General features: G+C 35.0%; 1 protein-coding gene across 2 annotated transcripts; it reads left to right on the top strand.

Moving 5' to 3' along the window:
- Positions 1–2,202: 2,202 nt before the first annotated feature.
- LOC128208384 (protein transport protein Sec24A-like) lies at positions 2,203–21,551 on the top strand. Of its 2 annotated transcripts, XM_052911947.1 has the most exons (22): positions 2,203–2,530; positions 5,193–5,672; positions 6,030–6,128; positions 7,705–7,797; positions 8,019–8,899; positions 9,299–9,411; positions 9,726–9,828; positions 12,297–12,423; positions 12,658–12,767; positions 13,282–13,348; positions 13,939–14,103; positions 14,646–14,803; positions 15,177–15,278; positions 15,558–15,681; positions 15,929–16,087; positions 16,224–16,397; positions 17,831–17,941; positions 18,288–18,466; positions 18,706–18,843; positions 19,112–19,312; positions 19,621–19,724; positions 20,042–21,551. In XM_052911947.1, the coding sequence occupies exons 1-22, from the start codon at positions 2,452–2,454 to the stop codon at positions 20,154–20,156; spliced, it is 3,882 nt and encodes a 1,293-aa protein (XP_052767907.1). In that variant the 5' UTR covers positions 2,203–2,451; the 3' UTR covers positions 20,157–21,551. The 2 variants fall into 2 exon arrangements, with proteins under 2 accessions (XP_052767907.1, XP_052767913.1); XM_052911953.1 differs by lacking the exon at positions 6,030–6,128.
- The last annotated feature ends 512 nt before the right edge of the window (positions 21,552–22,063 follow it).

Genomic DNA, 22,063 nt, shown 5'->3' with positions numbered 1-22,063 from the left:
ACACTGGGTCCACTACAGCAGTACCAATCACTGGGTCTACTACAACAGTACCAATCACTGGGTCCACTGCAACAGTACCAATGACTGGATCTACTACAACGTACAGTACCAATCATTGGGTCTACTACAGCAGTAGATACCACTGGGTCTACTACAACAGTAGAGACCATTGGGTCTTCTACAACAGTACCAATCACTGCGTCATCTACAACAGTACAAATCACATCAGTACCGACAAGGGGGTCCACTACAACATTTCAAATCGTTGCGTCCACTACAACAGTAGAAATTTCTAGGTCATCTACAACAGAACCACTCACTGGGTTATCGACAATAGAACCGACCACTGAGTCCACTACAACAGTACCAATTTTGGGCTAACTACAACAGTACCAAAGACTTGTTCCACTACACCAGTACCAAAGTTTGGGTCAAATTCAAAAGTATCAATCACTTGGTCTAGTACAACAGTACCAATCACTTGGTCAACAACAACAGTACCAATCACTGGGTCAACAAAAACAGAACCAATCACTGTGTCAACTACAAATTAAAGTACTGTCCATCGGCTCAATTATAACAGTACTGGTTGAGAAGCAGTTTACGATGGAAAGCAGTTTCCGACAAATCGCTTTTTCGCGTACTTTCTTTAGATCTTCATAAAGAAGGTACTGCAATTCAACTAACTAGGCAATCAAAAGTAGAAATTCTTACCGAGACACGTAAGTAACTTTAATTATTATTTAATGTTTAATGTTTATTTTTCATTTTGTACACAAAATTGCACGTGGGGGATCGGCACGCGCAGCGTATTGCGCATGCGTGTGAACCTAATTTGCATATCTATGAATAGCTAAGGTTTTCTTAAATTGACTTATACAAATTTATGATGATTATTGTGTACATATTTGTGAACACTGGTGTCATGCTTGTTTCGCACCCACATTCACTTAAATGTATACAAACACAAGTTTCTATCAGAAATGAATCAAAATATCATCGAAATTAAGTGTCTGCCTGATATCAAGTATGAATTGACTGTTGTAAATTTTAAGGTTTAAATTTTTCGTTAATGCTGAAAAATTAAATAGTATTTATCTCATTTCATTCTTATATTTAGTATATTGAATACACAGATAATAAAAACACACAATAGGCACCTTAAAACTGCCCGGCATTCGATTTGTCGGAAATTGCTTCTAACCACAAGCTAATCAGAACAGTATAAGTACCCTCTTTGCGTCCCTATTAGATACGTCACACATCTGAAAAATTTATCGACAATAGCAGCTTGGGCTGGAGTTATCTAAATTGTGAACAATTTTAGTAGTCATAAATAATTCAATAAAAACGTATAAAAACTGTCGGAAACTGCTTCTCAACCAGTACCTCTGGATCAACTGCAATAGTACCAAACACTGGGTCAACTACAAAAGTACCTATCAATGGGTACACTACAAAAGTAGATAGATTTATTTGTGCACACATATGTCATAGTTACTAACAAAACAGCACATGCAGTTATATCACAGACTGCTTAACAAAGAATTAGGGATGATATTTTTACTAAACACCACACAAAAAATGAAAATAAAAAAAATATATTTTTTTAATAAAAATATAAATACGTTTTTAAAGAGCTCAAATATATGGGGCTTATATATAACAAAAAATAACCCATTTAAGTTTTTCAACTTATTTTCAATGGGGTCCTAAAGAAAACTGAATATGTCAAGATCTCAAATGTTGGCTGTTTAAGTTAGGTTTCCCATACAAATATATAACAGACTCGGAATAGTTAAAGAATGATTAAGTGAATAAGATCAATACTTTACAGTTTTAATACCACAGACTTAAAAAAAAACTTCCGAAGGTTTTTAATAGTTCTCGTTGATGGTACGAAATATATGTGTCCCACTTCAATCACTTGGGGCGAAAGGTACGAAATGTATAAAACTAACCAAAAAATTATATGTACGAAATGTTCTATGTTATAAAACTAGTAGCCATAAAAACAGTGAAGAAAAACACATCTAATGATTCTTTATATAGCTGAAATCCAGTTTTATTTGCTCCTATTCTGTTGTCAGAGGCGATCATTGTGTTTGAGGTTGAGTAAGGATTTGATAATTAGTGTAATGTAATCAAAAGCAGGGGAAGCAACTGTTATGCCACGTCGGAATGAGGTGCGCATGCGCCAGATTTACTTCCGTTATGACTCCGAAAACGGAGTTCCTGTGAAATTTTGTAAATAAATCGCCGGTATTACAGCAATTCGACCCGATCGAGACCTAATTCTCACCATATTTATTTACATATTTACAATTACATGTGACTAATTATTTGGATGCTAAACGATTAGCCGTACTCCAGTTTAAAAACATTGTACATCGACCTAATTTACCGTTTATCTGTCAGAATTGATGTCATGTTAAGAAACACTTATTCCTGATGGCAGATTCCCAATATCCAAATAACGCTTGGCAAAATAGGCCACCGTTGCATGGTATAAGCCAGGCCCATGTACCAGGTGAGATTTATGATCGAATTTTTAGTATGTAATTGTTCAAGGCGTGTTTTCAGCACATCTGTCAAATTTTGTAATGTGCTTTGTCCATGTGTTCCTGGATGACATGGCAATGTTGACCTGGAACATAGACTATATATACTAAGTTATATTGAATATTGCTATAATTGTTCAATGTTATAAGATAGTTGTTGATTACTGTTTGTTTCTTGGATGTACTTCGTTTGATTTTTTTTACTTACCTTAGATGTCAATGCAGAATTTCATTTTCTTTTTATTTTGTCAAATTCCTACATACTCTGGCTTTTATTACTTTTGGACTTGATAAGTCTACATGAAACTTTGTCATGCCTACAGAGCTGACTGACGAAATATGTTAAACAGCTGTCAACAGGTTGAAAGATGGTATTATTCTAAGCTTGACTACCAAATATGTGACATTTTGTAAATGAAATGAAAAATTCTGTCTGAATCAAAAGTAAAATACATGTATGTACCAGGTAAGTGCTATTTTTAAAATGTATATTTTCAAAATCTACGGAATTACTCTTGAACTGTTTTGGCCGTGATGTGTATTGTACCCTTTCACACTAATGGCAGGGTTTAAAACAAATACCAATTAGGGTTATACTTTATACAAATGTTCATTTTTGATGCACATTTTAAAAATTTGTGCCACTGGTACAACAGAAAACTGATGAAGGTTAAATGTGCCAAAAGAAAACATGAAACCACATCTAGTAAATCTCTTATTATTTAAAACTGATATTATAATATTTATACAGTAAAACTGCGGTCATTCGAACATGCGGTCATACGAGAACCGGCGGTCCCTCGAGGTCTGAGCTTGGTCCCGAACATTTTTCCTTTTATTTTCATATAAATTATACTGACTCTGCATTAAAACCAAAATAAGTCAAGGAGTCGAGCACAAAATCAGGTCCCAAATACACAAATCATGCACAAAACCTCATAGCTCCCTCCAGGTAATAATTTCACCCTTTTTCACGAGCGAGTGTTCCAAAATAGATAATCATTTGCTACATGTTAAAATTGCAATGACAGTTGAAAGGAAATTTCATAAGGTGTAAAAAAAACCATGACACACATGACAGCTATTAGTTGATAAGGGCATTTGAAGATAATTATGAGTTTGAGCAGGGAAACAGACAAGATGTGCCAATCATCAATCCTTGATTTTGCAAAATCTGACTATTGCCATAATATGCACTAACATATTTAAATGTTGCTTGATAAGAAAATGTGCTTTTTGTAAAAATAAACATAACTTTTTATTCATTTATATTTTTTTCTTTTACATTAAGTATACGATAGCCTTTGAACATATGAGCTATTTTAACAACGCAACACAAAATTGGTGTTTTAGTAAAGAGTCGGATTAAAAAACTCTGAAAGATATTTCATTACAGACTGGAAAATTGAAACTCGGGTCGCTTGAAACATTGATTCCCACGAGGTTTGAGCTCGGACCCGGCATCCTCAAGCGATCACAGTTTTACTGTATATTCATTTATGAATGTATTGTAAATAAATAAATTATCCGGTTTATTCATTGCTGAAAATTTGTCCAAATCTGCTTTGTCTGACAATATACTTCTTCAGTGTGTGTATACCACGTGATAAATTACGTCATAAATGCTACATCTGAAGGCAACAATTTGCTTCAAATGAAGACTTTAAACAAAGATAACTTTCCTATTTTGTCACCATTTCAAATGAAACATAGCGCAGTCTCTGCCCCATATAGAACCCCACCTTCTGTATGATACCAGAGTATGATTGAGAGTTTAGTTTATTTAAAGACTTTGACAAACTTTGTCACAATACGGCCGTCTGACGGAGCACTGTCAAGCATCATTTTGGAAACTGGTTTGTCGAAGTGTTTGATAATACTAATTGCCTTATCAAACTCCAGTAATAAAATGAAGACGAGGCATTTAAAGCGGCATAGACTCCGTTTTGTTTCATTTAAAATAGTATAGTAAAAGAAAAGTTATCTTTGATTTAGTCTTCATTTTAAGCAAAATGTTGCCGTCTGATGTGGCATGTATGACATAATTTATCACGCGGTATACACACACTGCTTCTTGTGAGCCAGACCAAATTTATACAAATGTACATTTTTGTTGCACTTATTAAAGGTTTGCACCACTGGTAAAACAGAAAACTGATAAAGGTTAAATGTGTCAAAAGAAAACATGAAACCACATCAATTAAATCAGTTATTATTTAAAATTCATGTTATAACAATTATATATTCGTGACTCCTGAATGAAGAATGTGTTGCAAATAAATAAAACATACTGTTTACTCATTGCTGAAAATTTGTCCAAATCAGCTTTGTCTGACAGATTCTTCTTGTAACTAGACCAAATATTGCTGCTTACATTATATATTATTAATAATGATTATTTTACCTTTAATTCATCGGCATACAACAAAGAAGGCTGGAATAGGCCTATGGGATTAAAATCTATGAAGATGAAAGACACTGATTATTTCAGAACATGAATAAGAAACAAATTTAATGTTCTAATTAAAACTTGAATGTTACAATTATTTAGTATGGATGAAATTTTTTATTTAGACAATTTTTTTTTTTTTGCGCTTTGCTTATTTGTTAACTTCAAGTATTTTTCTGCAGGTGATGTACAAAGACCAAGCGTTTCAAGCAATATGCAAATTAAATCTGGACAACCATTTCCAAATGGTCCTGGACCAACACAACAGTTCTACCGCCCACCTGTACCAGGTGGTGTAAATGGATTATCTTCTCAAGGACAAAATAGTGCTGCACTTCCTGGTATGAGACCACCCACAAGCTTTCCTAATGGGCCCAATGTGCCCCCTTCATCTAATGGAAGTCAATTTGCCCAACCACCTCGTCCTGGCATGCCACCACTTCATGGTCAAGGACAATTTAGGCCAAGTGGGCCTCCAACTTCAACAACTCTTGGACCGAGGCCACCAATGTCTGCAGGTCCACCTGCTGGTCTGAGTGGCCAGCCAAGAATGCCTCCCCCGTCTTCACAGCCAATGGCGACTCAACCACAAGGCCCACCAAGAGGCCCCCCTGTACAGGGCACAACCACACCCGTGTCGACTCCAGTGCTTGGTTTACAAGGTTAACTAATTCTATCCATCTGTTTTAGAGTTGCTACTTGTTTTTAGCTTTGTACATTTAGTTATTTGCAAGCCTGTGTTGCATTACTTGCATACAATGCATGACATTACATGGAATTAAATGGCTTAGAATTCAGAAAATTCATGTTGTTGGCCAGACCTCTATTGGGAATAAGTAAAATTTGGAACAGCTCATGACCATATTCTGTACAGTTTGTAGTCAGACACAGTTCCTGATTTAAGCAGTGTTTATAGTTGAGTTTTCGCACTTTAAGTCTGATTTTATTTGCATGTAAATATTTTAAATTTAGAGAAGAATTTGTAGATAATCTTTAAAAAAAGCAAATGTTTGCTACAGGTCGCCCAAATGAACTCCCTGTGCCGTTTCATGGCCAAGGCCAATATAGCCATCAAATTGGCATGACTTTAACGCCAGGAATCACGCCTGCTAATTCAGGTTTGAGCATTGTAATGTGCACATTATTTTGTTTGGGTGATCACTGTCTTTCTTTTCTGCCCTGGTAACCAGCTTTATAACTGTAAAAAGCTAGCATTATTTTGTGAAGTCTGAAATTGCTTGCTGTGTATTCATACCTTTGTTTGTTAAGCTACATGTATATATAGGCCAGATGTTGTTTTTATAATTAAGGTGCCCATTTGGATTGCCAAAAGGAACCTGACCAATATATATGTACTTCCAGTGTTTTCATGGTCTGTGGTACAACATGGTTTGACCTTGTACAATGTCCAATGAGTTCTTCAGTCTTCACATTCTATTTTATGATATTCATTTGGCCCCAATTTTTCTTTTTTAAATTTCAATAATTATTTTTTTATTACTTAATGTACAGGTATTAAAAAATTACCTGAAACGTCACCGTCTAAGACTGTTACGAAAATTTTATTTCCAATTTTGGTGTACCATGTGAATACATGCAGACTTGATTCCAAGTTCTTGTGAGAACATGAAAAGTACATGTGTATAGTGGGAGTGCATGAAAAAGCAATTGTCTTAAGTGCATGTCATTTCTCCATTCTTGATAATACCTACCCGATACTGTCATGTTGCTTACCTCAGTTTTTCAGCAGCTAACAGACTTTGTAATAAGAACATGAGTTGTATTTAATTAACAATCTAGTTTTTACCTATACATCAAATATATACAAGTAACATCAATTTTGATATATTCATATGCACCATGTCATAACTTTTAAAGCAAATTATTTTTAATCACCAAAATGGTAAAGAAAGTATGAAGATTTTAAGAGTATACTTTTCCAAATTCAAACCGTGCACAATTCTACTTTGTACATGTAGCATGCAAAAGAAACTTAATTAATGCATATTATTTCCCATTTTGTATTTATGTTAAATCTCACTCAGATTCCTGGTGTTTCATCAATAGCCTTTCGTCATTATAGTTTCACCTTATAGACCTCCTACTGAGTGTTAAGTATAGGTACCCATTGGTAGACTAGTATAGCTATGGAAGTAAACCCTGTTACTCTTTTTCTGTAAAAGCTTATAAAATAATATATTATAATAGCAGTTATTTTTCATTTTATATTAGTAAAATCTTTGTTCATAGAATATATATACCGTTCAGCATTGTTCTATACAAATTTAACAGCCTGGAATCATCCGATATCGTCGGTAACATAAACATATTGCTTGATCTATTTTTTGGAAGGTTCATTTAAACTAGATGTTGTACTCGTGAGACTACTATGGTCGTAGATTAGTTCATTTATGCTGAATATATATAGCTTTGCAGTCTCCCATAGGGATCATTTATAGATTAATGATATGTTAGCATACTGCTTGAATTTAAATATTGACTATTGAATATTTTCTGTTTTGGTCATGGTCAGTGAGCTGAACAAAGAAATGCCATAACATGTATGTACTGGTAAGTGACAGGTATCTTATATACAAGTGGCATGTTGTGCATAAAAATTGTTGACTATTTTGAATAAAAAATATATCAATATATACATTATATAATATGAAGTTTTATTTATTCACAATTCAGCCCCTCCTTCCCAGAAGACATCTAGAACAAACTCACCTGCTGTAATGAACCAGAATTTTGATGCACTGGAGGGTCAATTCAGAGGAACACCAGGTATAATAATGGTCATTGCTTAATATACCAACATACAATGTATAATGTTTGTGTATGTTTACAGTATTTGTCAACTTAAATTCACAATTATTCATGTGCATGTGACATGCATAAGTATGAATGAATCATCAAATTATCTACTTCTTTTTACAATGTCTGTTTTTTTTAATTTGTATTTTTGTGTAAACTTGTTCATACCTTTTTCGTACCCTTTTTTCCAGAACAAGAGCAGGCCTTAAGCAGTCCACAGTCTGGATTTTCACCTGGGCCTCAAGGACCACCTACATCACTAGCAACAACAATGCCCATTTCCTCACTGTCTAGTCCGACAGGCATGGCTTCTCAGCCAAGACCAGGACCAACTGGGCAACAACCAATGTCTATCCAACATTCTACACAAGGTTTTACCCCTCAGCTTAGTTTATCAAGTGCTAGACCAGGGATGCCTCCCCCATCTGCATCAGCTGGTTCCCAGCCAGGGCATCTACAAAGACCAGGTTTTCCACCTGCAACATCAGTTGGTACCCAACAGACCAGATTTCAGTCTCCCCCTGCAATTCAGCAACCAAGATTTCCCATACCCCCTGCTAGTCAGAGTCAGATGTTTTTATCTCAGCCTAATTCTTCTGTTAACCAAGTTCCAGGATTCCCGCCTCAACCACAGTATACATCCAATCAAGTTCCAAGATTTCCCCCTCAACCACAGCCAAGAACCAATCAAGTTCAAGGATTCCCCCCACAACCACACTCAAAAGCTAATCAAGTCCCAGGATTCCCTCCTCCACCACAGTCAACAGCCAATCAAGTTCCAGGGTTTCCACCCCCACCACATTCAACTGCCAATCAAGTTCCAGGGTTTCCACCCCCACCACATTCGACTGCTAATCAAGTTCCAGGGTTCCCTCCTCCTAGGCAGATGGACAACCAAAGACAAGGATTCCCTCAAGAACAGCAAGATGGTGTCAATCAGGGTTCATTTCCTTATAAACAAACACAGTTTCAACAAAACCAGCGACCAGGAATGAATCCGCAGTATTCTACACAAGGAAAGAGTGTAGGAGAATTTGTGAACTCACCAAATTTCAGCAACATGTCTTTACAGGTGAGTGTGTGAAGGAAAAACTTACCCTTACTATTAAGGGCTATTCCAGTTAAACATATACCCCATGGGGGGAAGGCAATTATTTAGATAGTACCAATGTGTATGGATTGGTGTCTTTTTTTTGGCTAATTTGGACCCTGAAAGGGTATATTTGCTTCTGTAAGGGGGTATATTTTAAAAGTGCCTCCTTGGTGGTTATATGTATAAATGGAATAGCCCTTATTCAGTTCAGGCTTTATTTACCTGCAATATAAAAGGAAAAAAAAAGAAGTGGAAGAAAGTTTCAGTTCATCAAGCATTATCTGTAAAACACACCTTTAATCTTACTTGTAACAACCATGTTACATAAAAATTGTTTTGTTTGCGATTCCCAACATGCAAATTAATTTGGTTTTACAGGGTAGTCCAAACATTGACTTGTTACAACAAAAGAAGCTTTTGCCCCCAGAAGGTTTGGAAATACCTAAACCTACAATACCAAATGACAACAGAAGCATGAACTGCAATCCTGAGTAAGTCTACGCAAAAAGCTATTGGAGTATTTCTTTTTAAAATCATTTGTTGATCCTTCTATTCATGGAAAAAAGCTTGTGAAGTTTAAGAAGTGATGTGGTAGTCATAGACTGATTCCAAGCCTAGGTACATGCAAATTTGGTTGGTGTTCACCAATCTCGTCATGTATGTTCCTTTTGTTTCCCATAGCAAAAGACTGCATTCCTGGCAACATTGAAAGCTTTTTTTTGCAATCACTATGAAAAGAAAGTATTAAGCATTTCTTGTAATAAAAGTTTTAAACCATTTATGATTACTTTTTTTTTTATTTCAGGGTGTTTCGCTGCACCATGAATGCCATTCCTCAGACTTCAGCCTTGTTGAACAAGTCTCGATTACCTCTGGGGATATTGATACACCCTTTTAAGGATTTGTCGGTAAGAATGGAATCTAATTTTTTATAATTGCTCATGTCTGCATATTTGTTTTATTAAATATAATTTGATGTTTTTCTGGTTGGAAGTTTTAAAGACCAAGAACATGAAAAACAATTATTTCAGACATCATGCAGATGTAACAGTATTCTGTGAAATCATTAATGTTCGTGGTTTTCGTGGGTTGGTTGATCCACAAATTCAAGATCCCACGAAATATAGACCCTTTATTCACTTTTTCAATTGCTACGTTATGTACATACTCTAGATTTTCATTACACTGAGGCCGCAGTATACAGGTTAATATACGTCTCACTGTATATCTTATTATCGTTTTGTTAATATATTATAACTGCCTTTAAAAATAATAAACCAAATCATTTTAATGTGTTTTATGAACCAAATGACAGAAGCGCTTGCCTAAACGTGTGCTGTTCATAAAAAATCTCCAGGCTAACAAGATGTGAGTTATGAGTGTCGGTTCTCGATTCTTTTCTTCAAAGAAACAAATATTCGATTATATTGGAGGTTATGAGCACCCAACGTGACTATGTACAAAACAATGCGTTCAATACACTTCTTAAACAAAAACAGGTATATAAATATTGAACATCAGCTATCTTTTGGGATTGTTTTCTCAAACATATGGACCTTCTCGGTGTTTTCACAGTTTGCAAAATTCCTAATTGGCATTCAATGGCTTCGCCTATCTGTATTTATGATCAGGGTACATCTTCTTTTATGACCTTAATTTCCAATTAAATCGATAATGGACATGGGTATATGCACTGATTGGCATGTCGTACCACTATAGCTAGTGTCATAAACCGTGTGACGTAGAAGACGGAAATCACGGGCCAGCACGTTGAGATAACGCAGACGATTTAGGACTATCGCAGTTTAGAATTTTTTCAAAAATGAAAAACCACGAATTCAAGTACCCACGAAATTGTATTTTTTCAGCAAACCACAAAATTTCATGCCAACGAATATAAATGATTTCACAGTATATGTATCAAACGTGTAATATCCTTACAGAGATTAGTTTCAAGTAGTATTGATGTATTAACTTCAAAATGTTACTCAAAACACTAAAAAGCATGCTTAAAGAAAAGCTTTGAAAGAAATTAATTAACAACAGCAGTGACTTGTATAAAACTTGGATAAGTTGTCCACCGCCTCTGTGGTTAGGATAGTTTCACATACAAATGATATGACTGGTTAATATTTATTACTGGATTCAGTACATGTAACTTTTGACTAACAAATAATAAATATTTGGCTTACTTTGACCAAACTAAATAGTTAACCAGTTTTTATTAGCTTGACTATTCGAAGAATAAGAAGAGCTATACTACTCACCCAAGCGTCGGCTTCGGCGTCACCCCTTGGTTAAGGTTTTGCGTGCAAGCACACATAGGTTAATATCTCCGCAACTACTTGAGGTATTGCATTGAGACTTTATACAATGGTACTCAACCATCCAACCTACTTAATTTACCAAGTTAGATAACTCTAGTTTGCATTTAATGCAAATAATTGCCCTTTATTATTCGACTTAGAAATTCTGGTTAAGGTTTTGCATGTAAGCACACATAGGTTAATATCTCAGCAACTACTGGATGAATTGCATTGAGACTTTATAAAATGGTACTCAACCATCCAATCTACTTAAATAACCAAGTAAGATAACTCTAGTTTGCATTAAATTCAAATAATGGCCCCTTTTTTATTCAACATAGAAATTCGGGTTAAGATTTTGCATGTAACCACTTTTAAGTGAATGCTTCAGCAAATACATCATGTATTGCATTGAAACTTTACACACAGGCTCCCAACCATTTAACCTTCTTATTTCATCAAGTAAGATAACTCTATCTTTCATATTATATAATTTTTGCCCCTTTATTATGCGACTTAGAAATTCTGGTTTAGGTCTTGCATGTTAGCACACATACGATAATATCTCAGCAACTCCTTGATGTATTGCATTGAGACTTTATACAATGGTATTCAACCACCCAACCTAATTACATAATCAAGTTAGATAACTGTGTTTTGCAAATAATGGCCCTTTATTAATACACTTAAAAATTCTGGTTAAAATTTTGCATGTAACCACATTTATGTTAATATCTCCACACATCATGTATTGCATTGAAATCTAATCTAACAGTGATCCATGCATGTTTCGCCAAAACTTTTCAATCCTTACACTGAAAAGCGGCGGAATAGTCGAGCGCGCTGTCTCTGTGACAGCTCTTGTTTACTATATGTCGTATAAAAAAAGCCTGATGTTATTTAAATAGCAAAGAGTGAAAGCTGCTAATGGAAGAATAAATTTAGTTGTTTGAAATGTCCTTATGAAATAAACAGAATTTGTTCTAAAATGATGTCATTGTTGACCAGTAATTCACTGATGTTTATACCGCTGTTAATATGATGAAGAAGATAATTTTTCCTGTTTCTAGCAATTACCTGTGATACAGTCAAGTGTGATAGTGCGGTGTCGGTCATGTCGGACGTACATAAACCCCTTTGTCACATTTGTGGACAGTCGACGGTGGAAGTGCAATTTATGCTATAGAGTTAATGAATGTAAGTAAGGGTTGATTATACTACATTTGGTGTTTTTGTCAATTTTATTGGTCAGCTACCCATCAGAGGTAACAGTAATCTATGTAGTCATGAGCCAATGTCATATGAATATTTAGTGTAAATTGAAAACAATGTGCAGTTTTCATTAAATGATTTAAAACATACACAACTTAAATTGTGATTTGTTTGTGTAAATAAGTTGAAGTATGTGATAGCCCTCTGTGTGTATTTCAGTACCAGATGAGTTTTCGTTTGACCCAGTCACAAAGACCTATGGTGATCCACAGAGGCGACCTGAAGTCAGATCAGCCACCATTGAGTTCATAGCACCATCAGAATATATGGTAGGCTTGGTTCTGCTTTGTGGGTTTATAGCACTATATATACTAGTTCATAGCACCATGAGAATAAATGTATATGGAAGGCTTGGTTAAGCTTTGAGAGTTCGTCCATCAGAATGTATGGTATCGTTTGGGTGTTCATAGCACTATCAGAATATATGGTAAGCTTGGTCCTTCTTTGTGAGTTCATAGAACCATCATAATATAAAGTGTGCTTGGGTCTGCTTTGTTCAAGAGAATGAGGTTTGGTACTCCATACATTTACTTGCAACATGTCAAGAATTAATATATACGTTAGTCTGTTAATGAAGTCTGTTTATGTCAAAATCAATGTAGCAACATTTTAAGTGTTATCATTTAGCATCTTTTATCCTGTTTCATTCACTGACTAGTTTATTGTTCAGAATGTGTTTATCTTTATTAAGCTTGTTTATTAAAAAAATTCTGCAAATGTTCATGGTAACAATGGTAACATTTTCAGTTTAAATATTACCCCTTACTCTATAATGTGTTGCAGTTGAGACCGCCTCAGCCAGCCGTGTACCTGTACTTGTTAGACGTGTCTTTCAATGCAATTGAAACTGGTAAGTCATACCGAAATCCGAACAGATAATAGAGAAATTCAAGCAAGACTGAAGTATACAGAAATCAAAACAAGACTACTGGGCGATATTATGAATGAGGGTTCAACAAAATGTTGTAAGATAACGCCTTTTTATTGAATATTAAGCGATGGTCAAAATGGAATAGGTGTTTTAATTTGTAAATCTAAATAAGTAAGATTTCCGGTCAAACCTTGTTTCAAAATATTGCAACCAAGAGTATTGGATTCCAAAAATCAATCGTACAATAAGCTCATTGATAGATGGCTGATATGTCAAACAGTTTATTTAGACTGGAAATTTAATTGTATAATTAAAGTCTATTGTATTCAAGCAACTTTGAATAACATCATAGTTTAAAATAATTAAATGTGATGTAAAGTACACACATTTAAACTAAAAATCTTAAGACAAAATGAGTTCAAATACAATTATAAAACACTTAAGAAGGGCTTTTTTCAGCTTTTATTTTTGCAGTTATTTGATTATATTCCATTGCATTCCAAGTATATGTATTTTCCATTAAGAATGTAAAATATCCCAAAGAAATGAAGAAATGTTGCATGTTGTAGGTTACCTTTCCATGTTCTGTGAGACGCTACTGGATGTGTTAGAGCGGATTCCTGGTGATGGGCGTACCCAGATTGGCTTTGTGGCGTACGACAGTGCTGTACACTTCTTTAACCTAGCAGAGGGCCTCTCACAACCACAGATGCTCACTGTCACTGATGTTGATGGTGAGTTTTGATTTGTTGACATTGAGTTAGCATGCCTGGATAATACTTGACATACCGCACATGTTTTCTTGAGATAAAACCGGATTTTGACATAATTATTTATTATTTTTGATGTTGATGGATTGTTCTTGTATGGTTTTGTTTTGGCACAAGGATGGTGATTCACCATTCACATATGTTGTAATGAGATAAAGCATGATTTGTCTTCTTCAGTGATTTGTATGTGAGATATTGCTTCATAAGGAAGTTTGCTTTTAAACATTTGTTGAATGATGATTTATGGTAAAATTATTTAAAACAGTACTGCAATCAGTATGATGATATTTTATAATTAGCATACATGTATGCCTACACGACTTTTACTTAAAATGCATAACATTGATACATACATGAAAAGAAATATTATAAACTGCAATCAAATTAACTGTACAAGTATAAGTTTCTGTAAATATACAATTAAATCATGTTGCATACTGTATTAAGAAAAAAGTTTACTTTGATATCTTATTAATTCATTACTACTAAACACACTTGCTGTCCAGACATTTTCCTGCCATGCCCTGATGACCTTCTAGTCAACCTGAACGAGTGTCGAGGCCTGGTGATCGACCTGCTGAACCAGTTACCCACCCTTTTTGAGAACAACATGGAGACACGCAGCGCCCTTGGGGCAGCACTTCAGACTGCATACAAGATGACGGTATGGTGGATTTTTGCTAAGTAACGTAATCAAGGTGTTCATACTATCAAGTTTTAAAGCTTAATCTTCAGTTTATATCTTTATATTGCAAACATTTCTGAAGTCTAAAACTGTAAGCTGTCAGTGTAATCATTTTATATATAAGAGTAATGATTCAATATATAAGTGTATACATTCAATCTTTCAGTGTTCATATTCAATCTTTAAGTGTATACATTTAATGTCACAATTTTCAACTTTCAATTTTACTATTTATAAAAATTGTAACGTAAAGAACATTTATGAACGGAACATAGACCATCTCATTCAAAGTTTTATTGCACGTAGGGTTTCTTGACCGGCTTTCAAAACATTGAAAACTATTTTGTTGCAGAGTTCTACGGGAGGTCGAGTGACGGTTATGCAAACAGTTTTGCCCACATATGGTCCTGGGGCTCTACAGAACAGGGAGGACCCAGCTGGGAAAGCTGGCAAGGTAAGCAACACTACTCTTAGATGACGTAATATATTGTGTTGCTTTTTGTTGGTGGGATATTGTATTTTCTGTTTTTGAAGGTATGATGTTATATTTTTCTGTGAAGAATTAAGACAGAAGGAATTAATGATGTTGTTTATAATTTTGTTAAACATGTATAATACATACTGTATAACTTAAATAAGTTGTGTAATAGTACTCAATTAGTTATAACGTTCATTCCTAGACAAATTTCTTACATATAAAAGAGAATATACAGTTTGTGTGGATGTGTTTTAGGATTGTGCCAGCCTGGGTCCGGCCACTGACTTCTACAAGAAACTGGCCCTTGATTGCTCAGCCCAACAAATCGCTGTAGATCTCTTCATGTTCAATGGCCAGTACGCTGATATGGCATCCATAGGTATGAACAAATGTTTAATAAGGTTGAGAAGTAAACTGTTTATTATATTATTGTCTCATTAGTTGTACTATGATAACAAAAGCTCAAATTACATATATTCCACTGTATTTGTACATTTCTTTATAAAAAGAGAAGCAGGGTTACTTAAAACTTGTTTATTTCTCTTATTTAAGATTAAAGTCTTGTCACAAATGCATAGACCACATTTACTTTTACTTGAACAATCCATGTTATAATTGTTTTTCAGAGTGTATTTCCAAGTATTCTGGTGGCTGTACATACTACTACCCTTCATATCATGTTGTGAGGACTCCACATTATGTCGAGAAGTATGAGGCTGACCTGCGTAGATACATGACGAGAAAGGTCGGATTCGAGTCTGTAATGAGAATAAGGTGCTCAAAAGGTATGACATTTATATGAATATCTGGACTTTTTTGTTATGAAAAAAAAATATGGAGATTTGTTTAAGAAATAATTGCTTAAAGTCCATGAACTGTAATCAATATCTTAATGTGGAATGAACTTGTTCTTTTCTTCAGGAATAAGCATCCATACTTTCCATGGAAACTTCTTTGTACGGTCCACGGACCTGCTTTCCTTGCCAAATGTGAACCCAGATGCAGGTTTCGGCATGCAGATGTCGATTGAAGAACCGTTGACAGATATGTCCATTATGAGCTTTCAGGCTGCCTTGCTCTACACTTCAAGTAAAGGTGGGACATAGTCTATTGCTGCGGTTAAAATAAGTTTGTAACCCCAGCACAGGTTCATGGTTTTCTCATTATACCCCCCAAAACAAAGTTTGGGGGGGTATACTGGAATCGGGTTGTCCGTCCGTCTGTCCGTCTGTCCGTCCGTTTTTTTTTTGTCCGGGATTCATCTTTGTCGTTATTGAACAAATCTTTTTCAAACTTTCAGATATTAATGGCCATGATGTAAACTTGCGCCTCTGTGAAATTGGTACGGGTCACATGACCCTGACCAGAGTTATCTCCCCTTGATGTGTTAAAGTAGGCAAAATAAGCCCTGTCCGGGATTCATCTTTGTTATTATTCAACAAATCTTTTTCAAACTTTCAGAAATTAATGACCATGATGTAAACTTGCGCCTCTGTGAAATTGGTACAGGTCACATGACCCTGACTGGAGTTATCTCCCCTTGATGTGTTAAAGTAGGCAAAATAAGCCCTGTCCGGGATTCATCTTTGTTATTATTCAACAAATCTTTATCAAACTTTCAGAAATTAATGGCCATGTTGTAAACTTTCGCCTCTGTGAATTTGGTACAGGTCACATGACCCTGACTGGAGTTATCTCCCCTTGATGTGTTAAAGTAGGCAAAATAAGCCCTGTCCGGGATTCATCTTTGTTATTATTCAACAAATCTTTATCAAACTTTCAGAAATTAATGGCCATGTTGTAAACTTTCGCCTCTGTGAATTTGGTACAGGTCACATGACCCTGACTGGAGTTATCTCCCCTTGTAGGCAAAATTAGCTTTGTCCGGCCTAACTCCAGGGCAAACAACCTAGACATGGAGGGGTGGGGGGTATTCGTTAGCCTATGGCTTACAGTTCTAGTTTTCAATAACTTACATAGCTGGACTTGTTATACTTCTCAAAGCCAAACAGTAATATAAGCATTCTAGTTTATTCATTCATACTCGGATGTACATGTAGATGAATGTTTTTGATATAAAATGTGAACTTGTGAACTCTTTTATTGTAATTTGGCGAAAAATTTGCTCATTTAAATAGATTTTATGGAGAAAAACAAGTGGATAGATGGCAGTTTTTTGTCTGTTAATATTGAAATATATAAAGTCATGGTATTGTGATAGGTGGCGTAGGTGGAGTGCAAAAACTTTAACCCTTGCCATAAATCATAAACCTTTCAAGATATTTAAATCATACTTGTTATTCAAGTGGTCAGAGGGTCTTATAATTGATAATAATAAATATAATAATATGATATATAATTATTTAGTTATGCCCCTCTTTTGACTGAAGGACGAATGATTAGCGTTGGCATTTGACTTTGCAGTGCTCTTGGTTGTCCATACTGTGAGATAAAAAATAGCCTTGCTCAAGCAACTAATGTAACAGTATGTTCACATGCATTGTTATGAATTTGTTCCATTTTTGTAGGAGAGCGACGTATTCGAGTTCACACACTGTGTCTGCCGGTCACAAACCAGATAGCCGATATTCACGCTGCAGCTGACCAGCAGGCCATTGTTGCCTTGCTTGCAAAGATGGGTACGTCAAGAGTATTGTTCTTGTATGGTCATTATATGTAACATTATGAAATGTTTGGAATTGCATAAATATTTTTTATTGCATGACCTCATCTTAGTTGTAATGATCTTGTTAATATAGTTTACCCTTTCCTGTTGGTATTGATTAATGGATTTTGCAGACCAAAACTCATCGACTATAATATCAGTGTCTCGTCAACAAGCCTTGAAGATGAGGATTTATAAAAATCAAGTCATGAAATACTATGTATCTCTCAAAGACTTTGTATTATTATTATTCTTCATTAGTGCATTCATCTTGTCCCTCAAGCTGTTTATCATGACTGTACTGTATTTGTTGGTTACAGCTGTTGATCGAAGTTTAACGTCATCCATATCTGATGCCCGAGAGGCTATCGTAAATGCAGCCATAGACACGATCAATACTTATGGGGCAAGCTTGCAGAGTGGCCAGAGGACTGGAGGTTTGGTAATCAACGATCAACTGAGGCTTATACCACTCTACTGCCTTGCTTTGCTCAAATGTGTAAGTCTGCTGAGAGATTTAGTGTTTGTATGCCATACTTTGTACTGCTCCTTTAGTTTGGCATTATTGATGTGTTAATTGTTGAATCAAAAATTGTGTTTGACATGCCTCAGCTTAAGTTAATATGGAAAAAAGAGATTGTTACTTTAAGTTCATTTAATAGCAAGTGCTACTTGCAAGTAAACATGTAGCTACATACCTAAGATATACTTTATTCATATCCTTTATTCTTGTTGCAGACGGCGTTCCGTACATCAGGCTCCACGCGGTTAGATGACCGCACATATGCTCTGCAGCAGTGTAAGGTCCTGCCCGTCGGCCAGCTCATACAGATGATCCACCCCGACCTTTACCCACTTCACACCATTATGGACGTGGTCAGTCTGACTGGATTTGAACCATACATTTATAACTTTAGACATGTTTACAATATATTGGAGTTTTAAGTTATAATTTGTTTTTTTGTTTGTTCTGTCTCTTGATGTCTCAAAAAACTGCTTAAAAAGCATATTCCAAAAGTGATAAAAATTACCCTTATTATTTATTATAATTAAATTAACAGCAAAAACAAAATCAATTAATTCATGAGCTTAACAGTCTTAACCTGTATATTACAATCTGCTACATGTATATTTTCCTGTTCAGGAGATGAAGAAGAAGGGCTCACTAGAGTTCCCTGACCTGCCCCTTCTGCAGTTGAGCTCGGCCAACATAGACCGGTATGGGGCATACCTGCTGGACGTGGGGGATGTCATGTACCTGTATGTTGGGGGAGCCATCAGTGAACAGTTCTGCAGAGACATGCTGGATGTGCCAAACTTCGCATCCATACGAGAGGGAGGCATTGTAAGTAATATGTACTGGCAAGTTCATTAATCTTCTTTGCTACCAAGCAATTTAACTATTTAAAATAAGCTTTTAAGTAGAGATGAAATGAAAATATGTATAAAAAAATTTACACATTTTTTTTTTATCATAAATCTATATGGAGTGTTTGTTTTCCCATTAATATCGCCAACTGGTCTTCTAGGTCAGTGATTAATTATATGTTCCATTTTTGCACGAACTTGATGTGATTCATAAATATATATATATATGCTGATATGATACAGAGAGTATGTACATTTAAATTTCATATGCATGTTTTCCTACAGAGAGATTTGCCCGACCTGGACAATGATGGGTCAGAAAGGCTCCGTAGTTTCATCAACTATCTTTTGGACGGCCGATCAAATGGATCAGCTTTAATTATCGTCAGGTATTAACTGGCTAAAATTTGTTGATTGTTAGGTGTTAGATTGCCATTAAGTGGCTATGCACCTTTTTTTACTTAATTTAAGAAAATTGCCACTAAGAAATGATTACAGTTTTCAATTTTGATGTGCTTGAAACAAAATGTTCTATACTTTAAATGATTATGATAACAATTAAAAATGTTTCATGCCCCTTCTATATTCATAATGTTAATATATTATATTAAATGTTATGGGAATACTTGATTGCATTTAATTAATCATGAGCAGTATTGAAGAATTGTTGCTGTTCAAAAGGTTAACATTTTATCATAACTTCCAGGGATGACGGGAAATTGAGAATGGCATTTTTCCAGCATTTTGTTGAAGACCGTACGGACAGTACTTTGTCATACCACGAGTTCTTACAACAAATACAGAGTCAGATAAAGAGATGAGGCTAGACCCAAAACATAAGAGTGTATGAACGTTTTAGGAATTGAGCTTTCTACAGAGAGCTGAGCTTTTTACATGTCTTTCTTCCTGATACAGAAATATGTAACATGGATGAAATGTGGTATGAGTATAAACGTTCCTCTTGCTACTAGTTTTGAAGGGAAAGAGGATTAACTTGTCTAAATGCATTAGTTTTAACTTGAAGTTACTTGTAGGCCTTATGAAGATGACCAGTGTTGTATTAAATTATTTACTTCAAGAAAATGATATATTGAATGTACAGTGTACAGAGTTTAAAATGCAAATGTGTCAATGTTTGTGCTATAGCACATCTGCGTGAATGCTTGTAGGTATAATGTGAAATATTCATGTGTGAATTGATACAACCCTTGGAATGAATGCTTTATGTTATATATTTCACAAAATTTTTATACAAGTTTCTTTTTTTTCATCTGTCTCTTGGAAGAGAATTCTTGAAAAAAAAAAATGAATACTGACAAAATCCTGATTTAATTGATACAATTTATACTTCAAGCTTCTTTGGTCTTTTTCTGCTACTTGTATGCTGAATTTTAAAACTCATTTTAGAACTCATTATAAATACAAAACTTAAATTTTGTAAGCACAGGGGCATTTTATCAACAAGCATAAACAAAAGATCACATATTTAAATTAAATTCTGAGTGGGTATTAGAAACTTAATTATTATCAGAAAGATAATTATAATTTAAACTTGTAAATCTCAGTAAAAATGGAGTAAGGTTTTCAGCTAAACAATTGGTTTCAAAAAAGATATCATAACCAGGTTACAATACGCTTGTTGGTTAGATAAACCCTTTGTGTACATTTGTTTTTATTTTCCTTCAGAATAGAAAAGTAAGAGTGAACTCTGATGAAAATCTTCTCAAAACTTCTGTCAAGGGTGCCAAAATCTTAATCTTGACCATTTTATTGCTTTGCATGTATATCTTAAATGAATTTAACTATACTTCAAGCACAATGGTTTTGTCTCTAAGGCTTTAGCTGAGTTTTTATTTGAGCCTATTATTTATGACAATGCCATTGATGTTATACCTCATCATCCTCTCTTTGAACACTGATGTCAGTGTAGATTACATCTGAGGATGGATGTATTGCTTCAATGGTGTGCCTGGAAAGTGCATACACTTTATCAATCGGATAAATCAGTCCATTGATGCTACATAACACCCTGGGGTCATTTCAACAAGAATCCAAAGAGAGGTGTTTGGACTGAGGACAAATTTTCACCATTACTGCACTGTTAAAAATCTCTCTGTACCGAACTGCTCCTAGAATTCTGGGGGCCATTTTTATCAAGAATCGTAAGACCAGGTTTGTTCCTAGGATATATTTCTCAATATCTGTACTGCACTGTTTCAGGTCCTTTATATGTTCTCAATAGCTTCACCGGATTCTTTATAAAAATGCCCCCTCCCCTGAATACTGAATGGCGCAGCCCCTAAACTGAACCAGATATCTTGTAAGAATTTTGTAGTTGCATGTACTTGTATCAAGCTGCTAATAGATTATTTCAATGGACTGCTTGTTGATCTCTCATTACTAGAATTCTGGTATATTGGGTTGCTCCAGTCTAGTTAACCAAATATAATGGGTACCCTTATATAACAGTTAATACATTTGAGGTGTTTCATGTTATAGTTTTAACACCTTATTATTCCAAAATGGTTTTCCTACTTTGATTAAGGTAATAGATGGATAATTAGTGAACTTTGAATGCCTAGTGACCCAATACCATTTTGGTATTATTTGAAAGGGTTTTGTGTCTAGAGACAAGATGTTGTAGAAAAGGATAACTACTAAGTTGTTTTTTTCAGTAGTTCAGTTCAAGTCTGAATATTCTGTTTGAATGAAGACCCAAAATTATAAC

The sequence above is a fragment of the Mya arenaria genome, chromosome 2, assembly GCF_026914265.1.
Source record: "Mya arenaria isolate MELC-2E11 chromosome 2, ASM2691426v1".
NCBI classification, from domain to species: domain Eukaryota; kingdom Metazoa; phylum Mollusca; class Bivalvia; order Myida; family Myidae; genus Mya; species Mya arenaria.
Note: the sequence above shows the minus strand (reverse complement) of the source record. Positions and strands in the feature narration are given on the sequence as shown.